The following is an 18100-nucleotide window of genomic DNA, read 5'->3' on the forward strand; positions in this document are numbered from 1 at the left end:
TATTTAAAATGTTCAGAAGATCTTAAGTGAGTTTAATCAAGGAGGGATTGCTAGAAATTCTTAGAATCTAGTCGAAGAGCATGAGCCTAAAAATGTCTTAATTATTCCCACTGAAACAACTCACCACCAGCAGTGTTTCCACAAACATATCCAACTGTATTCCTCTGGTAATTCTCATGCTAGCTTTGTGATTAAGGTATTTTATAAATATGAAGGGTCATTGTGAATCGGCAGAGAATATCAAGAAGCTTTTCTGTGAGTCTGTCTTTTTCCGCAAAAAAAAAAAAAAAAAAAGAAAAAAAGAAAGAAAACAAGGTAATGAACTCACAGGCTGTCACAAAAGTATGGCAGTCTGGAGGCAGGGGTGGTGGTATGGGATGGACTCTGGGAACCTTGGTGGAGGGAGGTCGACACTGATGGTGGGATTTGTCCTGAAACATTGTATGTCTGAAACCCAACTATGAAGAACTTTGTAAATCACAGTGATTTCAAAAAATTATTTAAAAATGTATTTAACAGGGGGCCGGGCGGTGGCGCTCGAGGTAAGGTGCCTGCCTTACCTGCGCTAGCCTAGGAGATGGACCGCGGTTCGATCCCCCAGCGCCCCATATGGTCCCCCAAGCCAGGAGCGACTTCTGAGCGCATAGCCAGGAGTAACCCCTGAGCGTCACCGGGTGTGGCCCAAAAACCAAAAAAAAAAAAAAAATGTATTTAACAGAATTTTTTTTGTTTGTTTTTTTTGTTTTTTTGTTTTTGGGCCACACCCGGCGATGCTCAGGGGTTACTCCTGGCTGTCTGCTCAGAATTAGCTCCTGGCAGGCATGGGGGACCATTTGGGACACCGGGATTCAAACCAACCACCTTAGGTCCTGGATCAGCTGCTTGCAAGGCAAACACCGCTGTGCTATCTCTCCGGGCCCTAACAGAATTTTTTTTTATTTTTATTTATTTTTTATTTATTTTTTAACAGAATATTTTTAAGCTACATGAGACTCCTATTGATATGAACATTATTTAAAATGTTGGAGTTCTTGGAAAAGATGGAAATTTTAAGTAAAAATTTTAATTCTCCTGAGTCAGAGAGATAGTCCAATGTTTAAGGCCTTGCATGAGGCCAATTTGGGTTCAATCCCTAGCATCCCATAGGATCCCCTCAGAACTGCAAGGTGTAATTCCTGCGTGCAGAGCTAGGATAAATCCCTGAACATTGTTAAATATTACCCAAAAACCAAAAAAAAAATGTAATTCTGCTTGAATAAAGGTATCTATAGTACCTGGTGTTGTGAATAAAGTTCAGAAATGTTGATAGAGATGTGATTGTTTGGGGCTGGAGTGGTGGTGGCACAAGTGGTGAGTCATTTGCCTTGCATGCACTGACCTAGGAAAGACTGCAGTTTGATCCCTCAGAATCCCATATGGTCCCCCAAGCCAGGAGCGATTTCTGACACATAGCCAGGAGTAACCCTGAGCGTCACCGAGTGTGACCCAAAAACCACCAAAAAAAAGTGATTATTTATGTTCATAAAAAATATTGATTAGGGCCCGGAGAGATAGCACAGCAGCGTTTGCCTTGCAAGCAGCTGATCCAGGACCAAGGGTGGTTGGTTCGAATCCCAGTGTCCCATATGGTCCCCCGTGCCTGCCAGGAGCTAACCCCTGAGCACCGCCGGGTGTGGCCCAAAAACCAAAAACCAAAAACCAAAAAAAAAAAAATATATATATATATATTGATTAAAATCATTTATTATGTACATATATAAGTTATGTACACAGATGCTTGAGAGTGAGGTTTCAGTGCTAATACAAATCAGAAGTAGGAACAAGGAGGACAAAGACAGAAATTATTTGGTTTGGGGTTGGGTAGAAGGCAAGTGTTTGTTTTAGACTTTCACAAGAAATTCTTCACCAGTTTATTTCTTCTGGATTAGTATCAATATTAGAATTAGTATTATTCTTCACTAGATCTCCTCGGAATTTACTAAGGAGATGTTTCTTGTCATGATTCTCAAAATATGAGAGAAATAAAATATTTAATGACTACCCAAATGTTTAAAACCTTGTATAAAGAACATTTGCATATTATTCCTGAGATTAACAAAAAAAATAACGTAGCTTCATCATAGGTTATCATATACATAGAAAATTATAATCCTTCTCAATTGTTTTCAGAGTTTTCCGTTGGAAAGGCTAATACAAATAGATTTTTTTTTTTTTTTTTTTGGTTTTTGGGTCATACCCAGCAGCGCTCAGGGGTTACTTCTGGCTCTACGCTCAGAAATCGCTCCTGGGAAGCTCGGGGGACCATATGGGATGCCGGGATATGAACCACGGTCCTTCTGCATGCAAGGCGAATGCCTTACCTCCATGCTATCTCTCTGGCCCCACAAATAGAATTATTTTTAAGTGAGACCAAAAATTCACTACTGAAATATCACTTTACTGTATCTTTAAATTAAACTAGACCCTTAGATCAGGTCAGTCCCAATATTCCAAGCCAGCCAAGGAGAAGAGAGAGAACTCATACCTACATTTACTTTAGGTTACACAAACACACACACACACACACACACACACACACAAATAGTACTGTAAACTTTGACTTTTTGCCTTTTTAGCCTTTGTCTCCTTACCTAATCAATACCTCATCCATTATCATATTCCCCATGTCTTGGTCACTTTTTTCCTGTATTTAATCCAAAAGCATACTTTTTTTATCTCTACCCAAGAAGAAATGTGGTTTTCTTCCTGATTTTGTGCACCTGACATCACAGTCCTTTCAACCCAAATAAATCATGGCCTCTCAATTCTTTGTTTTAGGTCGACACCAAATTAGAAGGTGGAAAAAAAAAGTGAGATCCCTGGAAAGATATTTTCATTTCAACTGGCAAACATACCCAGAGCATGGAAGAAAAATGAACATGATATTTATTTTTAATGTGTCTTTGATTGTGACTCTACAAGGCAGACAAACAATAAAGAAAAATTAAGGACCACTTTTGCAACTGACCCAAAAGAAGAAAACAAAAACAGTAATACTCCAAGGTAAGTATGTAGTTGACATTTTAAGAAACTGTTCAATTGGGGGCCGGGCGGTGGCGCTAAAGGTAAGGTGCCTGCTTTGCCTGCGCTAGCCTTGGACGGACCGTGGTTCGATCCCCCGGTGTCCCATATGGTCCCCCAAGCCAGGAGCAACTTCTGAGCACATATCCAGGAGTAACCCCTGAGCGGTACTGGGTGTGGCCCAAAAACCAAAAAAAAAAAAAAAAAGAAACTGTTCAATTATTTTCCAAAAAATAGTTTTACATTTCCTCTAGAGTTCTAATTTCTCTAGAATTATGCCCACTTTTAACATATGTCTTTTGATGGTAGCCACTTGAGTAATGTATTCTATTGTCTCCAAGTGATAGTAATTTGCATTTCCAAGTGATAAGTGATGCTGAATATCTTTACATGTGTCATTTTACTCCTGGCTAAGCTCTCAGAAATTGCCCCTGGGTTGGGGGAACCATATGGGACGCCGGGGGATCGAACCGCGGTCCTTCCTTGGCTAGCGCTTGCAAGGCAGACACCTTACCTCTAGCGCCACCTCACCGGCCGTGTCATTTTATTATTCCAATTATCTTCCGGTTTACAGTGTCTGCCCCAATCACTTGTCCATTTTGAAACAAAATTGGGTTGTTCATTTTTCTTATTGTTAAATATTAAAAGTTATAGCTAGAAGGTCACAAATGTGGCTCAGTGGTAGAGCTTTATCTTGCATTAAAAAAAACAAAAATAGTTTAAGCAATTCTACTTCCGGGGGGGGGGGGGAAGAAAGCATGTATGTTCGTAAAGACCTGTCCACAAACATTCAGAAAAACTTAATGTACCATCTCCAAAAACTTGACACAACTCAATAGCTGACTGACAACAAATTAAGAAAAACTGTGTGGGGCTGGAGTGATAGCACAGCAGTAGGGCATTTGCCTTGCATGCAAAAGGATGGTGGTTCGAATTCCAGCATCCCATATGGTCCCCCAAGCCTGCCAAGAGCGTTTTCTGAGCTTAGAGCCAGGAGTAACCCCTGAGCGCTGCTGAGTGCGAACCAAAAACCAAAAAAAGGGGAAAAAAGAAAAACTCTGTGTACAAAAATAAACAGAAAAAAGGTCAAAAGAAAAAGGGGCTGGAGTGATAGTACAGCGGTAGGCTGTTTGCCTTGTATGCAGCTGACCCAGGATGGACCTGGGGTTCGATTCCTGGGATCCCACATAGTCCCCCAAGCCTACCAGGAGTGATTTCTGAGCACAAAGCCAGATATAACCCCTGAGCAATGCTGGGTGTGGCCCCAAAAAAACAAAAAGGAAAGAAAGGAAGAAAAAAAAACTGGTATGTAGTACATAGCTAAGCCTACACTAAACTAAAACAAAATACCAGCACATTAAAAAACTGTGACGAAATTTTCTGACCAAAATTTTCAGACCAAAAATGTATAAATTGTAAGGCACTAACCATATCTTAGGAAATTTTAGGGAAAGCAAAGTAGAAGAGAGTAAAAAAAAAAAAAGAAAAAAAAGAAAAAGAAAAAGATTCACTGTAGCCTAAAGAAAAGAAGGGATAGGAGACCTGAAAGGAAACCAGCATCCCATGTGGTCCCCCAGTACCACCAGGAGGGATCTCTGAGTGCCGAGCGAGGATTAAACCCCACCTCAGGATATGACCAAATCCAAAAACCAAAAAAATAAATAAATAAAAACTGGGGGCAATGGAGCTAGATATGATAATGTACCACAAGAACACTTTTCAGGATGATAAATAACTGTATTTAATAATGTTGAAAATGTCCTATATTCATTATGCTTCTGTAAGATTGATAGAATAAAATTTCATATAAGATATATATTTATACCTTAACATATAAATATGTTACTTTATATTTATGTGTATAATTTAATGGAAGGGTTATATTTAATATCCTTTACATTAAATACAGTGATGGTATTATGGGTATAAACTTCAAGAAAGTCAAAAGTTATCAATACACTACAAATATGTGAGTCTGTCACTTATAACTTAATAAAAGAACTTTTTTTGTTTTTTTTAATAAAAGAACATTTTTTAAGGATAGAGTGATGAACCGAAAGAAAGCTGAGTTAACTCTTTCATTTCCATAAACAGCCCTTTCTCTCTCAGAGTTTGGACACCTAAACATAGAAGTAAAAATAAAACAGGGACCAGTGAGGTGGCGCTAGAGGTAAGGTGTCTGCCTTGCAAGCGCTAGTCAAGGAAGGACCGAGGTTCGATCCCCTAGCATCCCATATGGTCCCCCCAAGCCAGGGACAATTTCTGAGCCCTTAGCCAGGAGTAACCCCTGAGCATCAAACGGGTGTGGCCAAAAAATAAAACAAGAAAGAATAAAACAATAAAAAAAAAGTTCTTTTATGGTTTGGGGACTGTTTGTTTTGTTTTGGTTTAGCTTGGTTTTTTTGGTTTGGGGGCCACACCCAGAGACAATCAGGGTTCGAAACCCAGGTCAGTCCTGGGTCATCCGCGTGCAAGGCAAACACCCAACCACTGTGCTAACTCTCCAGCCCCCTTTTTATGGTTTTAATATTTAACATGGGACCCAGAAAGATAACACAAGTTAAGAAACTTGTCTTGGGACCAGAACAATATAGTATAGTTTAAATATATATAATATATAAGTAAACTTATAGGTTATATATAAGATATATATAGTTTATAGTGTGTGTATATACTATATACTGCAGGTAAGGCACTTGCCTTGCACATGGCTGACCCAGTTTTAATCCCTGAAACCCCATATGGCCCCCAGAGTACCATCAGGAGTGATTCCAAAGAGTAGAGTGAAGAGTCACCCCTGAATATGATCAAGTGTGGCCCAAAAACAAAAATCAAAAAGATATTTGTCTTCATGTGTCAAGATGTGTAAATGCCCAGAATTATATAGTCCCACAAGCAGAGAGAATTCCTAAGTGTTGTCAGTTGTGGCCCAAAGACATCAAAGCAAACAAATATTAGCTCTAATTTTCTATTTTGTTATAAAAATATTTGTGATTATTATGACTTATAAAATGTACATTATGTTACTTGGGATTCAAAATATGAAGTAGTATGAATTGAGTTCAGATCAAAACTATTCTACAGATAAGTGTTCCTCATTCATTTAAATGGTAGCATTTGGAGGCCGGAGCTGTGGCACAGTGGTAGGGCATTTGTCTTGCATTCACTAACCTGGAATGGACCATGGTTCGATCCCCCAGCATCCCAGATGGTCTCCCAAGTCAGGAGCTATTTCTGAGCTCATAGCCAGGAGTAACCCCTGAGTGTCACCGGGTGTGGTCCAAAAACAAAACAAAACAAAACAAAAAAAAAAGGTACCATTCTGAGAGAGGAGAAATACTACCATGCAGCTCAAAAGACCCCAATCAGCAAACAGGGATGCCTTAGCCACACCTGGGACTGACCAATGTTCACTTCTAAACACTTAACATAGACTTGGCTATCTTAGTGATCACGCCTGAGATAGAGGAAGATTACTTTTATATATTCACCACTATAGATATTATTCACAAAGAAAGAATAATGTGTGGTTATGTAGAGAGATGTCATGGGGTGGGGGCAAGAGCAAGGATCTCAGAATATCTAGTTTAATACCTGCTTGCCAAATACCTGACTCAATAAACCTGAAATTATTAAAGAATGACCACATTCTCAAACAGCACTCCCTTTCTTTCCAAACTACACAGGGAACGAAGAAGTATGATTCAATGGAGTGGGAAAATGGCACACAAGTAAAAGAATTTTTATTTCTGGGACTTACCCAGTCCCGAGACATGAGTTTGAGTTTGTTTCTTTTTCTGGGTTTGGTGTACGTGACAACCCTGCTGGGAAACCTCTTGACCATAGTTGCTGTGACCTATGATTCTCGCCTTCACACCCCCATGTACTTCTTGCTCCGCAATCTCGCCGTCCTTGACATCTGCTTCTCCTCCATCACTGCTCCAAAGGTCCTGGTGGACCTGCTGTCAAAGAGAAAGACCATCTCCTATGGAAACTGCATGATGCAGATATTCTTCTTCCACCTCCTGGGTGGAGCAGACATTTTCTCTCTCTCTGTCATGGCCTTTGACCGCTACTTGGCCATCTCCAAGCCTTTGCACTATGTGACCATCATGAGCAGGGAACGATGCTTTGCCCTCATAGCAGCCTCCTGGCTGGGGGGCTTTGCCCATTCCATTGTGCAGATTTCTCTGTTACTCCCACTCCCCTTCTGTGGACCCAATGTTATAGACGGGTTCTACTGCGATGTCCCCCAGGTCCTTACACTTGCCTGCACTGACACCTTTGTTCTTGAGCTCCTAATGATTTCCAACAATGGCTTGGTTGTGACCTTGTTTTTTGTCCTTCTTCTGGCATCCTACACGGTGATATTGATGATGCTGAGGTCACACTCTGGGGAGGGCAGAAAGAAAGCCCTCTCCACCTGCACCTCCCACATCATCGTGGTGACCTTGCACTTTGTGCCCTGCATCTATGTGTATGCCCGACCCTTCACTGCCCTCCCCTCTGATAAAGTCATCTCTGTCACCTTCACTGTGATCTCTCCTCTACTGAACCCTGTGATCTATACCCTGAGGAACCAGGAGATGAAGACAGCCATGAGAAAACTAAAAAGCAATGCCTTATAAGATGAAACAGAGTGACAATTCTCCCAACCTCTCCATCACTAAGGGCTCCTTTCATTATTTTCCTCAGGAGTTCATACTGTCATTCAAAAAATATATTGTCAATAAGCAACTACAATTACTAGACATAAGTTATTTTCTTATTTAAGTTAAGAGATCACCAACAGCCCAGGTTTCTGATAAGTATGAAATCAATTATTCTACAGAGCTAAGCTAATGAATCTACTCCCCCTCAAAGATCAAAATGCTGTGTCCAACAGAACAAACATTAAGTATAAAAACACCTACTGAATCCAAGCCCCTTTTCAAGCACAAAATAAATAGAATACTAATTTATACTGGATATTCTTTTAAATATAGAGATAAGATAATGGTAAGCTGGGGCCGGGAAGGTGGCGCTAGAGGTAAGGTGTCTGCCTTACAAGCGCTAGCCAAGGAACGGACCGCGGTTCGATCCCCCGGCATCCCATATGGTCCCCCCAAGCCAGGGGCGATTTCTGAGCACATAGCCAGGAGTAACCCCTGAGCGTCAAACGGGTGTGGCCCAAAAACAAAAAAAAAAAAGATAATGGTAAGCTTTAGAACTTTTATAACTTTTCTACAATCTGCATATAATTATTTATTTATTTTAAAGGACATGTTTCACATAATTGATATAGTTGACTGTAATACATTTTTTCAGATAAATGAAAGCAAAATTATTTTTTAAAAAAAGGATAGAAATAAAAAGGTAGAGAAGAGAGAAAATTAAAAATACAAGTGTAAGTACAGTCACAAGCAAATTTGTGAAAATGATTGCATCTTCAATGAAGTCATTAAGACATTGGCAGAAGGTCTAGTAATCTCTTGTTGCTAAATGACCATTCTGTTATTTTATTTATTTTTGCAAATTACATGACTTCAGCTACACATTGGCACCTAAATTGGTGTGTTCCTGTGGGAATGACAGCATCAAATAAATGAAGTTGTTGCATAACATGCAAATATTACTGATTCTGAGGCTTTTGTGGGGCATGTTCTCAGCTGCCAGGTCTCCTGGAAGTAGGGGAATGTGGGAGAGTGCCTACACTTGCTCCAAAAAATACTGGTGATATCAGCCCCAAAACTGACATACCTTGAGTTTGGTCAGATTCACGTGTTCTCAGAAAATCATAAAGAAGTGGTGAAGTGGCGATTATGGCTTAATCTCTAAGGAGTATGATGTTATTTATCAGCCTGATCATGTATCTTTTTAGTTTTAGTTTTGGGGTCAACCCAGTAGTGCTCAGGGGTTAATGCCTGGCTCTGCTCTCAGGAATTACTCTTGGCAGTATCAGAGGACTATAAGGGATGCTGGGCACTGAACCCTGGATGTCTTCATGCAAGGCAGATAGATGCCCTGCCTGCTATACTATCTCTCTAGTTTGTAGCTGGGTTTTAGTTATAAAAAATAACACACACACCCTTCACCAGTGCAACCTTCCCACCACCAATGCCCTTTAAAATGAAAGAGAATAGTTTAGAATAGATAAGCAAAATCACAGCATCATCCAAGATATTTAAAGAACTGTTTCATTTCCAGTCAAGCTATACTGCAGTCACCTTCTCACACATCCCAGCCCAGCTTTCCTGTGCTCTGCCAAAGTTTTTGGTTCAGTTATTTAAATTTTAAAAGTGAAACTACGTGGGGACCAAGCTACAGCACAGTGGGTAAGGCATTTGCCTTGCATGCAGGTGCATGCTGGTTCAATTCTTTCCATTCCATATGGTCCCTTGAGCCTGAGTACTACTGGTTAAGGCCCAAAAACCAACTGAAAAAAAATAAATAAAACTGGGGGGGTGGGGGGTTTGCTTCATAACACCTTGGTTTTGGAGACATACATAAATAAATGCAATAGTTTGGATTTTAAAATTAGACCTATTTATTAGCATGTGCTTCAAGCCTGGGCTAAGAAGTACTCTGCCTGTGTTGCAGAAAGTTCCACCAAAGGCCAGTGAAAAGCCAAGCAGTGTACCTTGAGAAGTGGGAAATACTGTATGAGTACAATAGTAGGGGCCGGCGCGGTGGCGCTAGAAGTAAGGTGTCTGCCTTGCCAGCGCTAGCCTAGGACGACGACGTTCGATTCCCCCGGCCTCAACAGTAGAACCAGAGTGGTAGCACAGAGGTAGGGCATTTGCCTTGCACACAGCTGACCCAGGACAGACACGGGTTCAGTCCCCAGAACCAGGAGCAATTTCTGAGTGCAAAGCCAGGAGTAATCCCTAAGCACCATTGGGTGCCCCCCCCCATAACAGTGCCCCAGAACTAGGCCCAGAGTACTGGCAATATCTGATGGAGCTTGGGTATTTGCAGGCAGCTGCCAGGAGAGTGGGAAAGCAGAAACTCCTAAGCATTTTGTTTTGCTCATGTCCTTGAAGCTCTGGCATGTGAGGTACATGTGTTACCAGGTTACCAGACTCACAAAGTATGACTAAGCCCCTCTCAAGGACATCCCAAACACGCTCTATAGTTATGTTGTGTCTCTCAAACTCAAAGGTTCCTTGGCGGGCCCGGAGAGATAGCACAGCGGCATTTGCCTTGCAAGCAGCCGATCCAGGACCAAAGGTGGTTGGTTCGAATCCCGGTGTCCCATATGGTCCCCCGTGCCTGCCAGGAGCTATTTCTGAGCATGGAGCAAGGAGTAACCCCTGAGTGCTGCCGGGTGTGACCCAAAAACCAAAAAAAAAAGGTTCCTTGGCAGGACCTGTTCTCTGGCATTGAAAAAAAAATTTAATTAGGGCCAGAGAGAAAGCACAGTGGTAGGGAGTTTGCCTTGCACACAGCCAACCCAGGACAGATGGTGGTTCAAATCCCAGCATCCCATATGGTCCCCCGAGCGTGCCAGGAGAGATTTCTGAGTGCAGAGCCAGGAGTAACCCCTGTGCACTGCCGGTTGTGACGACAAAAAAAAAAAAAAAAAACAAAAAACAACTTTGGGGTGGGGGTTGGAGAGATAGCATAGAGGTAAAGCATTTACCTTGCATTCAGAAGGACAGTGGTTCGAATCTGGCATTCCATATGGTCCCCTGAGCCTGCCAAGAGTGATTTCTGAGCACAGAGCCAGCAGTAACCCCTGAGCGCTGCTAGGTGTGACCCAAAAACAAAAACAATTTTTTTAAAACCAGGGCCAGACTGATAGCACAGTGAGTAGGGCATCTGCCTTGCACAAGACCAACACAAGTTTAATCCCCGGCATCTCATATGGTCCCCCAAAGTTGTCAGAAGTGATTTCTGAGCAGAGAGTCAGGAGTAACCCCTAAGCACTAAGAGGTCTGGCCCAAAACAAACAAATAAATTTGACACACATGATCAGGTGCCTATTGCAGTCTGAAAGCAAAAAACTGAGTGGTATACTGCTAAAAATTCTCTCCTTGACCAAATTTTAGTCATTTCATCTAAAACCTCTTTCTCCATGAGGCCTAGACCTCAAATCCCACCTGACTGAAGTCTGAATAGCTCAGTTCTTTTTGGGGTTTGCTTTCTTTATTTGTTGTTCTTGTTGTTGTTGTTGTTTGGGTTACACACAGCAGCACTCGGGTTCCTCCTGGCTCTGCGCTCAGAAATTTCTCCTGGCAGGCTCGAAGATCCACTGACCTACTCCATCACTTAGCCCTTATCACTTTCTAGAGATGCCTCAAAGGGAAAAACATGATTTTACCCCAATTGCATCATACTTATTTGCCAACTGAAAATAATGAGTGACTTATTAATGTTGGCTCTGACAAATTACTTCAATGCTTTAATTACCATAATTGACTAAGTCATCTCAAAAGTATTAACCAAGCAATTGTCCCATTTTACAGTCTGAAAGTGGCACAGAACAGTTAAGTTCTGTCTTAAGCTTCAAGACACACAGCACAGGTTACATACAGTCCCCAAACGACTCATCCCACCCAGAGAAACCTTCCGTTTCTTCAAGGTGGTGCAGTGTTGTTTATTCAATTTTTTTTAATTGGGGGAGGGTGGGGTTGTCAGGGGTTACTCCTGGCTATGCGCTCAGAAGTCGCTCTTCGCTTGGGGGACCATATGGGACGTCGGGGGATCAAACCCAGTCCGTCCTAGGCTAGCACGGGCAAGGCAAATGCCCTATCCCTTGTGCCACCGCACTAGCCCCAAAACTTGATTGATTGATTGATTGATTGATTGACTGACTGTTGGGCCACATTCAGCGGTGCTCAGGATTCACTCCTGACTCTGCACTCAGAAATCACCCCTGGCAGGCTTGGGGACCTTATGGGTGTCAGGAATTGAACCGGGTCCCTCCCAGGTCGGTCGCATGCAAGGCAAATACCCTACCATTGTGCCATCCCTCCAGCCCAAGGTGGTGCAGTTAAATAGACTTCAGCTCATTCTAAGAACATGGCCTTGAGCCTTGAGGAATATTGTTGGTCTTAAGTGGTTTTCAAGGTTGACAGGCCTAGCTGAGACAAAAGCTCAAAATCAGTGCTGCCGGGGCCTGGAGAGATAGCACAGCGGTGTTTGCCTTGCAAGCAGCTGATCCAGGACCAAAGATGGTTAGTTCGAATCCCGGTGTCCCATATGGTCCCCCGTGCCTGCCAGGAGCTATTTCTGAGCAGACAGCCAGGAGTAACCCCTGAGCACCGCCGGGTGTGACCCAAAAACAAAACAAAACAAAAAAAAAATCAGTGCTGCCACTAAGTTCTCAAGTGTGCTTGTCAGGGCTAGAGTGCACAGCAGGTAGGGTGTTTGCCTTGCATGCAGCTAACGTGGGCCCAGCATCCCATATGGTCTCCCAGCTCTGCCAGGAATGACCTCTGGGTGCAAAATCAAGAATAACCCTTGAGCACCGCCTATTGTAACAACAAAAAAACAAAATAAAAAAATAAAATGTGCCCGGCAAGGTGCAGATTGAAGGAGCAAGCAGGAACCTGGAACACTTAATGTCTAAAATTCAACTAATGATAACTTTGTAAATCTAGGTTATTTAATAAATTTAAAAAAATAATAAAATAAAATAAAAAACATTCCCCAACATTACACATGGCATTTCAAATAGTAATTCCTGAGAACAGCGCTAGTAGCAACCATGAGTATTGCTGTGGGTGGCTCAAAAATTTTTTGTTTAAATTTTTAAAAAGATTAAATAAATAAATAAATAAATAAATAAATAAATAAATAAATAAATAAATAAATCCAGCAGGTAGCGTTTGCCTTGCACTCCTTAAACCTGGGCTCAATCCCTGGTATCCCATACGGTCCCCTGAGCAGAGCCAGGAGTGATCCCAGCAAACCCTGAGCACAGCCAAGTGTGGCCCAAGAAGCAAAAAAAATTTTTAATTAAATTAAAATAAAAAGCAATTAAAAAATAAAAGACAAAAGAGATGAAGCATTAAAAGAGATGGAACTGAATGCTACTTTGCACAGAATTCACTTTTTCAAAAAAAAAATTTTTTAATGTTATAAAGTATGATCTGTGGGCTTGGGAATTAAACCACAAAGGAGATGAATAGACTGTGGCATATCGCTGTCCTGAGTGATGAAAAAAAAGAAATAAATAAAAACTTTGAAAAAAAGAGCCCTTGCTGGGGCACAAGAAAGCGCAAAGCCAGGACCACAAACAAAAGAGCATCCTATCCTCCCAATAACAAAGATTAGAAGCGGGCGCAGGCGCAGTGGCGCGCGGAACGCGCCTGCACTTCCCGCGAGGCACCACGAGGGGGCAGTGCCGGCGCTGATCTGCGCCTGCGCAGTCGTGAGCGAAGCCAGAACAGTGGAGAAATGTGGGGGGCCCACGGCGCCTCCGGAGGAACCGGGACGTCGCTGGGTTGTCAGAACCAAACTCAAGAGCCTGGAGGCAAAAATAGAAAGTTCCCCTAAGATTTCAAAGACTCAGAAAATATTATCACCCTCGTGGTTCCACTGGGGCTCGAACCCAGGACCTTCTGCGTGTAAAGCAGACGTGATAACCGCTACACTATGGAACCTCCCTGGCGACAAAGAGCGCCAGACTCCAATAACTCTTTCTTGTGTTTGCAGAAGGGGAAGGAAGGTTTGACGTTTAGGGTTCGATCGGCTGGAAGAAACTCCTTGTAGGGCAACCGGGCTCGGGCGCAGCTGGCACCCCTCAAGCCCCCTCGCCCCTTTCTCCAAGGAAACCCGACCCCCCCCAAGTGGTCCCCGAACCGCCCCCACCCCCCGTTCCCTGGTGTCTCCCTTGATATAAGCAGCTTGGAGCGTTTTTATTCGCCTGGCTCTGTGGCGCAATGGATAGCGCATTGGACTTCTAGACTAGATGGAGGCATTCAAAGGTTGTGGGTTCGAGTCCCACCAGAGTCGTTTTTGTTTGTTTTGCTTTCCCTGGGGCTCGTCAGCCAGGAGGAAAATAAAAAGTCAATATTTGCCATTGGATGATGCAAGTTGCAAATCAAATAGACTCGATGAGCCCCATTCTGCAAACAGAAAAGAAACAGGCATATTACTTCTTCTGTCCTGTCCTTCCCCTTAGGAATGGGCTAGGCTTCATCCTAGTTTATCTTTTTCTTATTAATATTATTTTTTAAATCATGTATAAAGAGGTACTGAGATTTATTTTTCATTCTATTCTATTCTATTCTATTCTATTCTATTCTATTCTATTCTATTCTATTCTATTCTATTCTATTCTATTCTATTCTGTTTCTATTCTATTTCATTCTATTTCTCCATCATGGACTTGACTCCAGAACTGTGACTCCAGAGTTTCTAGTAAGGAGGTGATCAAATGGGCAGGAGGTACCAAAAGTTTGCTTTTTTTTTTTTTTTTTTTTTTACTACATTGTAATTCATATCAGAGGGGGGGGAAAGCCTTTAAAAGTTTTCAATTTTCCAGTGCCTCATTGTTACTGAAAAAAAAAAATAATAAAATGCAACTTTGTGTCTCATATTCCAGGATGGCTGAATTGGTTAAGGAGCTGGATACTAAAGTCTAATTAGTTTATAACTTCTTGAGTTCGAACCCCGTTTCTGAGCTGGGCTGGTGGGGTGAAGGTTGGCAGTTTGGGAGTGGGATCTACCTCCAAATAAAGCAAAGGGGAGAATTTTGCTATTAAATTTTATTTTAGGGTTTTCTTTGGGGGGGGGACGGAGGTTCCTGGAGCCACACCCAGCGATGCTCAGGAATTGATCGCTCCAGACTCTGCACATACCATATGGGGCGCCAGTTAGAACCCTAGTGGGCCACGTGGAAGGCAAGTACCGTGCCCACTGTACTATCTCTCTGGCCCCTTTAATGGCATCTTAATCTGAAAATGAATAAGTGCCTTTATACCACACAAAGAACAGCCTCAGAAGCAATGCTTTGGAAACGAAGAAAAAGAAGAAAGCATGGGTGTGGTGCTTAGTTACATCCAGGGGTGGCTTGGAGTGCAGCAGAAATATCCACTCTTTGAAAATAAACCAACATTAATAGCCTCTTATAGTCCAAATTTGAGAAATATTTTAGATAATAAACCCCACCCAAAAAAAAAGAGAAAAAATAAATTGAAAGGAACAGCAAAAATCACTGCCCAAGAGACACTTACATGAAAGTAACAAGTAACCGAGGGAAGAGATTCATCATAAACAAGCAAATAAATGGAATCGTTCCAGATCGTTCTCAGCAGGAAAAGAGTGGCCCTATCAACCTTCCAAATGAGTGTGGGCTTCGATCATCCTGACACAAATGTTCTCCCCTTCTGTCTGCCAAACAAAACCTCCCATGGATGGACTCTGAGCCCTCTCCTGCACTAAAGCCTTCTGTTGGGCCTGGCCCTCGCTCAATGGCCCATTCATCTAGTCAACAATGGTTTCTGCAAGCTCTCTTTGTACCAGTCACTGACCCGGGCCTGGGGTATAGTCAGAGCCTTTCTGTCCTCACGAGAGAAACACTCTAAATAAAAGACAAACACATGGAAAGACTGTTTCAGGTGAATTGTGGGAACCCCTGAATAAAATGGGCTCAGAGTGCCAGGTAACTAACCCCATTTGGAGAGACTCTAGCAGAAATCTCTGGGGCAGTCTGGCAACAAGAATTTAACAAAGCAAAGGAACTTTCTTGAAAGGAGAAGATGGGGTGGCATTTTAAGATGGGGGTAGAGATACAGTAAAAAGGTGCAGAAGGAAGTGGGGAAACAGCACGAGGATATATTAAGGGTATTAAGGTATAATAAGGATGTATTAAGGATATATTAAGGAAAAACGGGGGCCTAGAGAGATAGTCTAGTCTGAGCAGGGGTCCTCAAACTTTTTAAACAGGGGCCAGTTCACTGTCCCTCAGACCATTGGAGGGTCTGACTATAGTAAAAACAAAACTTATGAACGAATTCTTATGCACACTGCATATATCTTATTTTGCAATGAAGAAACAAAACAGATACAAATACAATATGTGGCCCGCAGGCCATAGTTTGCGGACCACTGGGAGTAGGATGTTTGTCTTGTACCCAGTTGACTCCAGTTCAATCCCAGACACCCCCTATGGTCTTCAAAGCCGCCTCAGTGTAGAGCCAGTGGTAAGTCCTGAGCACCTCTGAGTGTGGCTCAAAAGCCAAACATTAATTAATTAATTAATTAATTAATTAATTAATTAATTAAAAAGACATGCAAACCGCTCCAGCTAACTCTGTGCATAGATGGCCTGGGCCACGCAGAGACTTGGTTCTGCAAAGTTTAGGCCTTTTGAGATTTGTGGGTCTAGTTTGTTGCAGGAGGCCAGCAAATAAATCTTCAATTCCTCATGCATGTTAAAGCTGTACTTTCAAGACACAAGCACTCCACTGTTTTAAAAGTTAAATTTAGGCCAAAGACTCACCAAGTTCCCTTCAGACCGGCCTCCTTGTGGACTGCCCCTTTCTTGGGTCACTGATAATCTATTCTCTGATGCAGACACGTTTCCATTGGTGAAAATTGTACTTAGTCCATTTCAGTATCAGCAACTGCCCTCCCAAACCATGAGAACATGGAGGTATCCTCCTTCCCAGAAAAACTTTTTTTTTTTTTTTTGCTATTAACCTTTTTCTCTGTCAGAAGTTGTAAGAAAAAGACTCAGGAACAGAAACTTTTTCTGCCACTGTAATGACAGATGGCTGGAACTATTAAACAGGAAGTGCTTTTTGGTATATTCATTCATTCTGTTCTGAAAAAGAATCTATGTTTGTATGCAATTTTTTATATCATAATACAGGGCAGGACAAGGGGACTGGGGAAGATAAGGAAAAGGGGGACTTGAGGCAGGACTAGGTTACTTTAATGGTGCTAAAGCTGACCATATTTTTGAATGTCAAAAGTATTAAAATGAACGATATTGTAGCCATGTTATTTCAATGACCAGATAATATGAAAAGAAGTAAATAAATGAAAAATCCACATTACCAAAGATTCCTCCTCTCATATATTCTCTGCATCACCAGCTCCCAGTCAAGAGCCTTTTTTTTTTTTTTTTGCACCTTATCATCTGTTCTTTCACACAGCTTGAGTAAGTACATTGTCCAAAATACAGAGTGATGAAGGGAAACTATTGTTAAATCTCCTTGAACTCTTTTGACCCACGCCCCATTCTTATTGCTTAAGTTAGCACTTTGTGTTGTTTCTGTAACATAAACTAGATAGTTTTGCATAAAGAGTGATTTCTCAGTCTTTGTCTAAATTCTACAGAAAGTGAAAATGCAAAACCTGGGGGTTTCACCCCACTCCATCCACCCTCAATTCAGAACTTTATGGAGGGAACTCCTGGTTGTCAGTTCCATTCCATAGCCTTCTCTTTCTTCCTTGCCAGGGGTCTTATCCACAGTGGCTAGACTAGAGGATCTCCCTAAATATATATAATTACATATTAATATATAATTAACATATAATATATATTAATTAATATATTATATAATTATATTTACATGGACTTATTTATAAAAATGTATAAGTCCACATTTTTATAAGTTATAAATGTATATAAATGTATTCATATAATTTATCATATATTAATATATAATAAACTATAATATAGTGGTGTTATAGAATATAATAATATAATGTATAGTTAATTTTATGTATTATATATAAGTATATATAATCCAGCTTCTCAGCCTGCAGGAGCAAAAAAATCAAAAAAAAAAAAACTTTGGAAAGCTTCAGGAAAAACATTCTGATTTTCTAGTAGGACACTGGCTGTTCCCTCTAAGCTTTCCCAACCTTCAGGGGCGCAGTCTGGGTTCCCAACTCAGTTCGGAGAGGACCGTGCACCCAGCAAGATGGACAGGCCCTCGATTCTGACCTTTCCAGTGTGCAAGCGATGCTTTAGTTATGCAGCAAGTCCTGGCCCACGGAGCACCAAGTTTGGATCTTGGCAGCCCCTGTAGCCTGCAAAACGGGTGGTGGGGGTAGAGTGGGGGGCTGCTGCCAAGCATCAAGGGGACCCTCATCTAAG

At 41.8% G+C, this 18100-nt stretch overlaps 1 protein-coding gene and 2 non-coding genes across 3 annotated transcripts; 2 read left to right on the plus strand and 1 right to left on the minus strand.

The window, feature by feature from the left end:
* The first annotated feature begins 6767 nt into the window (after positions 1 to 6767).
* On the plus strand, positions 6768 to 18032 carry LOC126018752 (olfactory receptor 4D11-like). Its single transcript, XM_049780848.1, has 4 exons — positions 6768 to 7675; positions 10972 to 11029; positions 13321 to 13519; positions 17872 to 18032. Exons 1-4 carry the CDS (start codon positions 6768 to 6770, stop codon positions 18030 to 18032), a joined length of 1326 nt encoding a protein of 441 aa, XP_049636805.1.
* TRNAV-UAC (transfer RNA valine (anticodon UAC)) lies at positions 13577 to 13649 on the minus strand. The gene has a single exon. It is a non-coding gene; the product is annotated as a tRNA-Val (tRNA).
* Positions 13915 to 14001, plus strand: TRNAR-UCU (transfer RNA arginine (anticodon UCU)). The gene is given in 2 exon segments: positions 13915 to 13951; positions 13966 to 14001. It is a non-coding gene; the product is annotated as a tRNA-Arg (tRNA).
* Positions 18033 to 18100: the final 68 nt, after the last annotated feature.

This window comes from Suncus etruscus, chromosome 9, assembly GCF_024139225.1.
Source record: "Suncus etruscus isolate mSunEtr1 chromosome 9, mSunEtr1.pri.cur, whole genome shotgun sequence".
In the NCBI taxonomy this organism is placed as follows: Eukaryota; Metazoa; Chordata; class Mammalia; order Eulipotyphla; family Soricidae; genus Suncus; species Suncus etruscus.

What these genes read in the sequence shown, in the direction of transcription:
- LOC126018752 (XM_049780848.1), top strand. Translation starts at nt 6,768, where the DNA reads ATGGAGTGGGAAAATGGCACACAAGTAAAAGAATTTTTATTTCTGGGA. An exon ending in ATGATCAGGTGCCTATTGCA is followed by an intron (nt 11,030 to 13,320) that starts GTCTGAAAGCAA and finishes AACAAAGATTAG; the next exon opens with AAGCGGGCGCAGGCGCAGTG. An exon ending in CCAAACTCAAGAGCCTGGAG is followed by an intron (nt 13,520 to 17,871) that starts GCAAAAATAGAA and finishes CCCAACCTTCAG; the next exon opens with GGGCGCAGTCTGGGTTCCCA.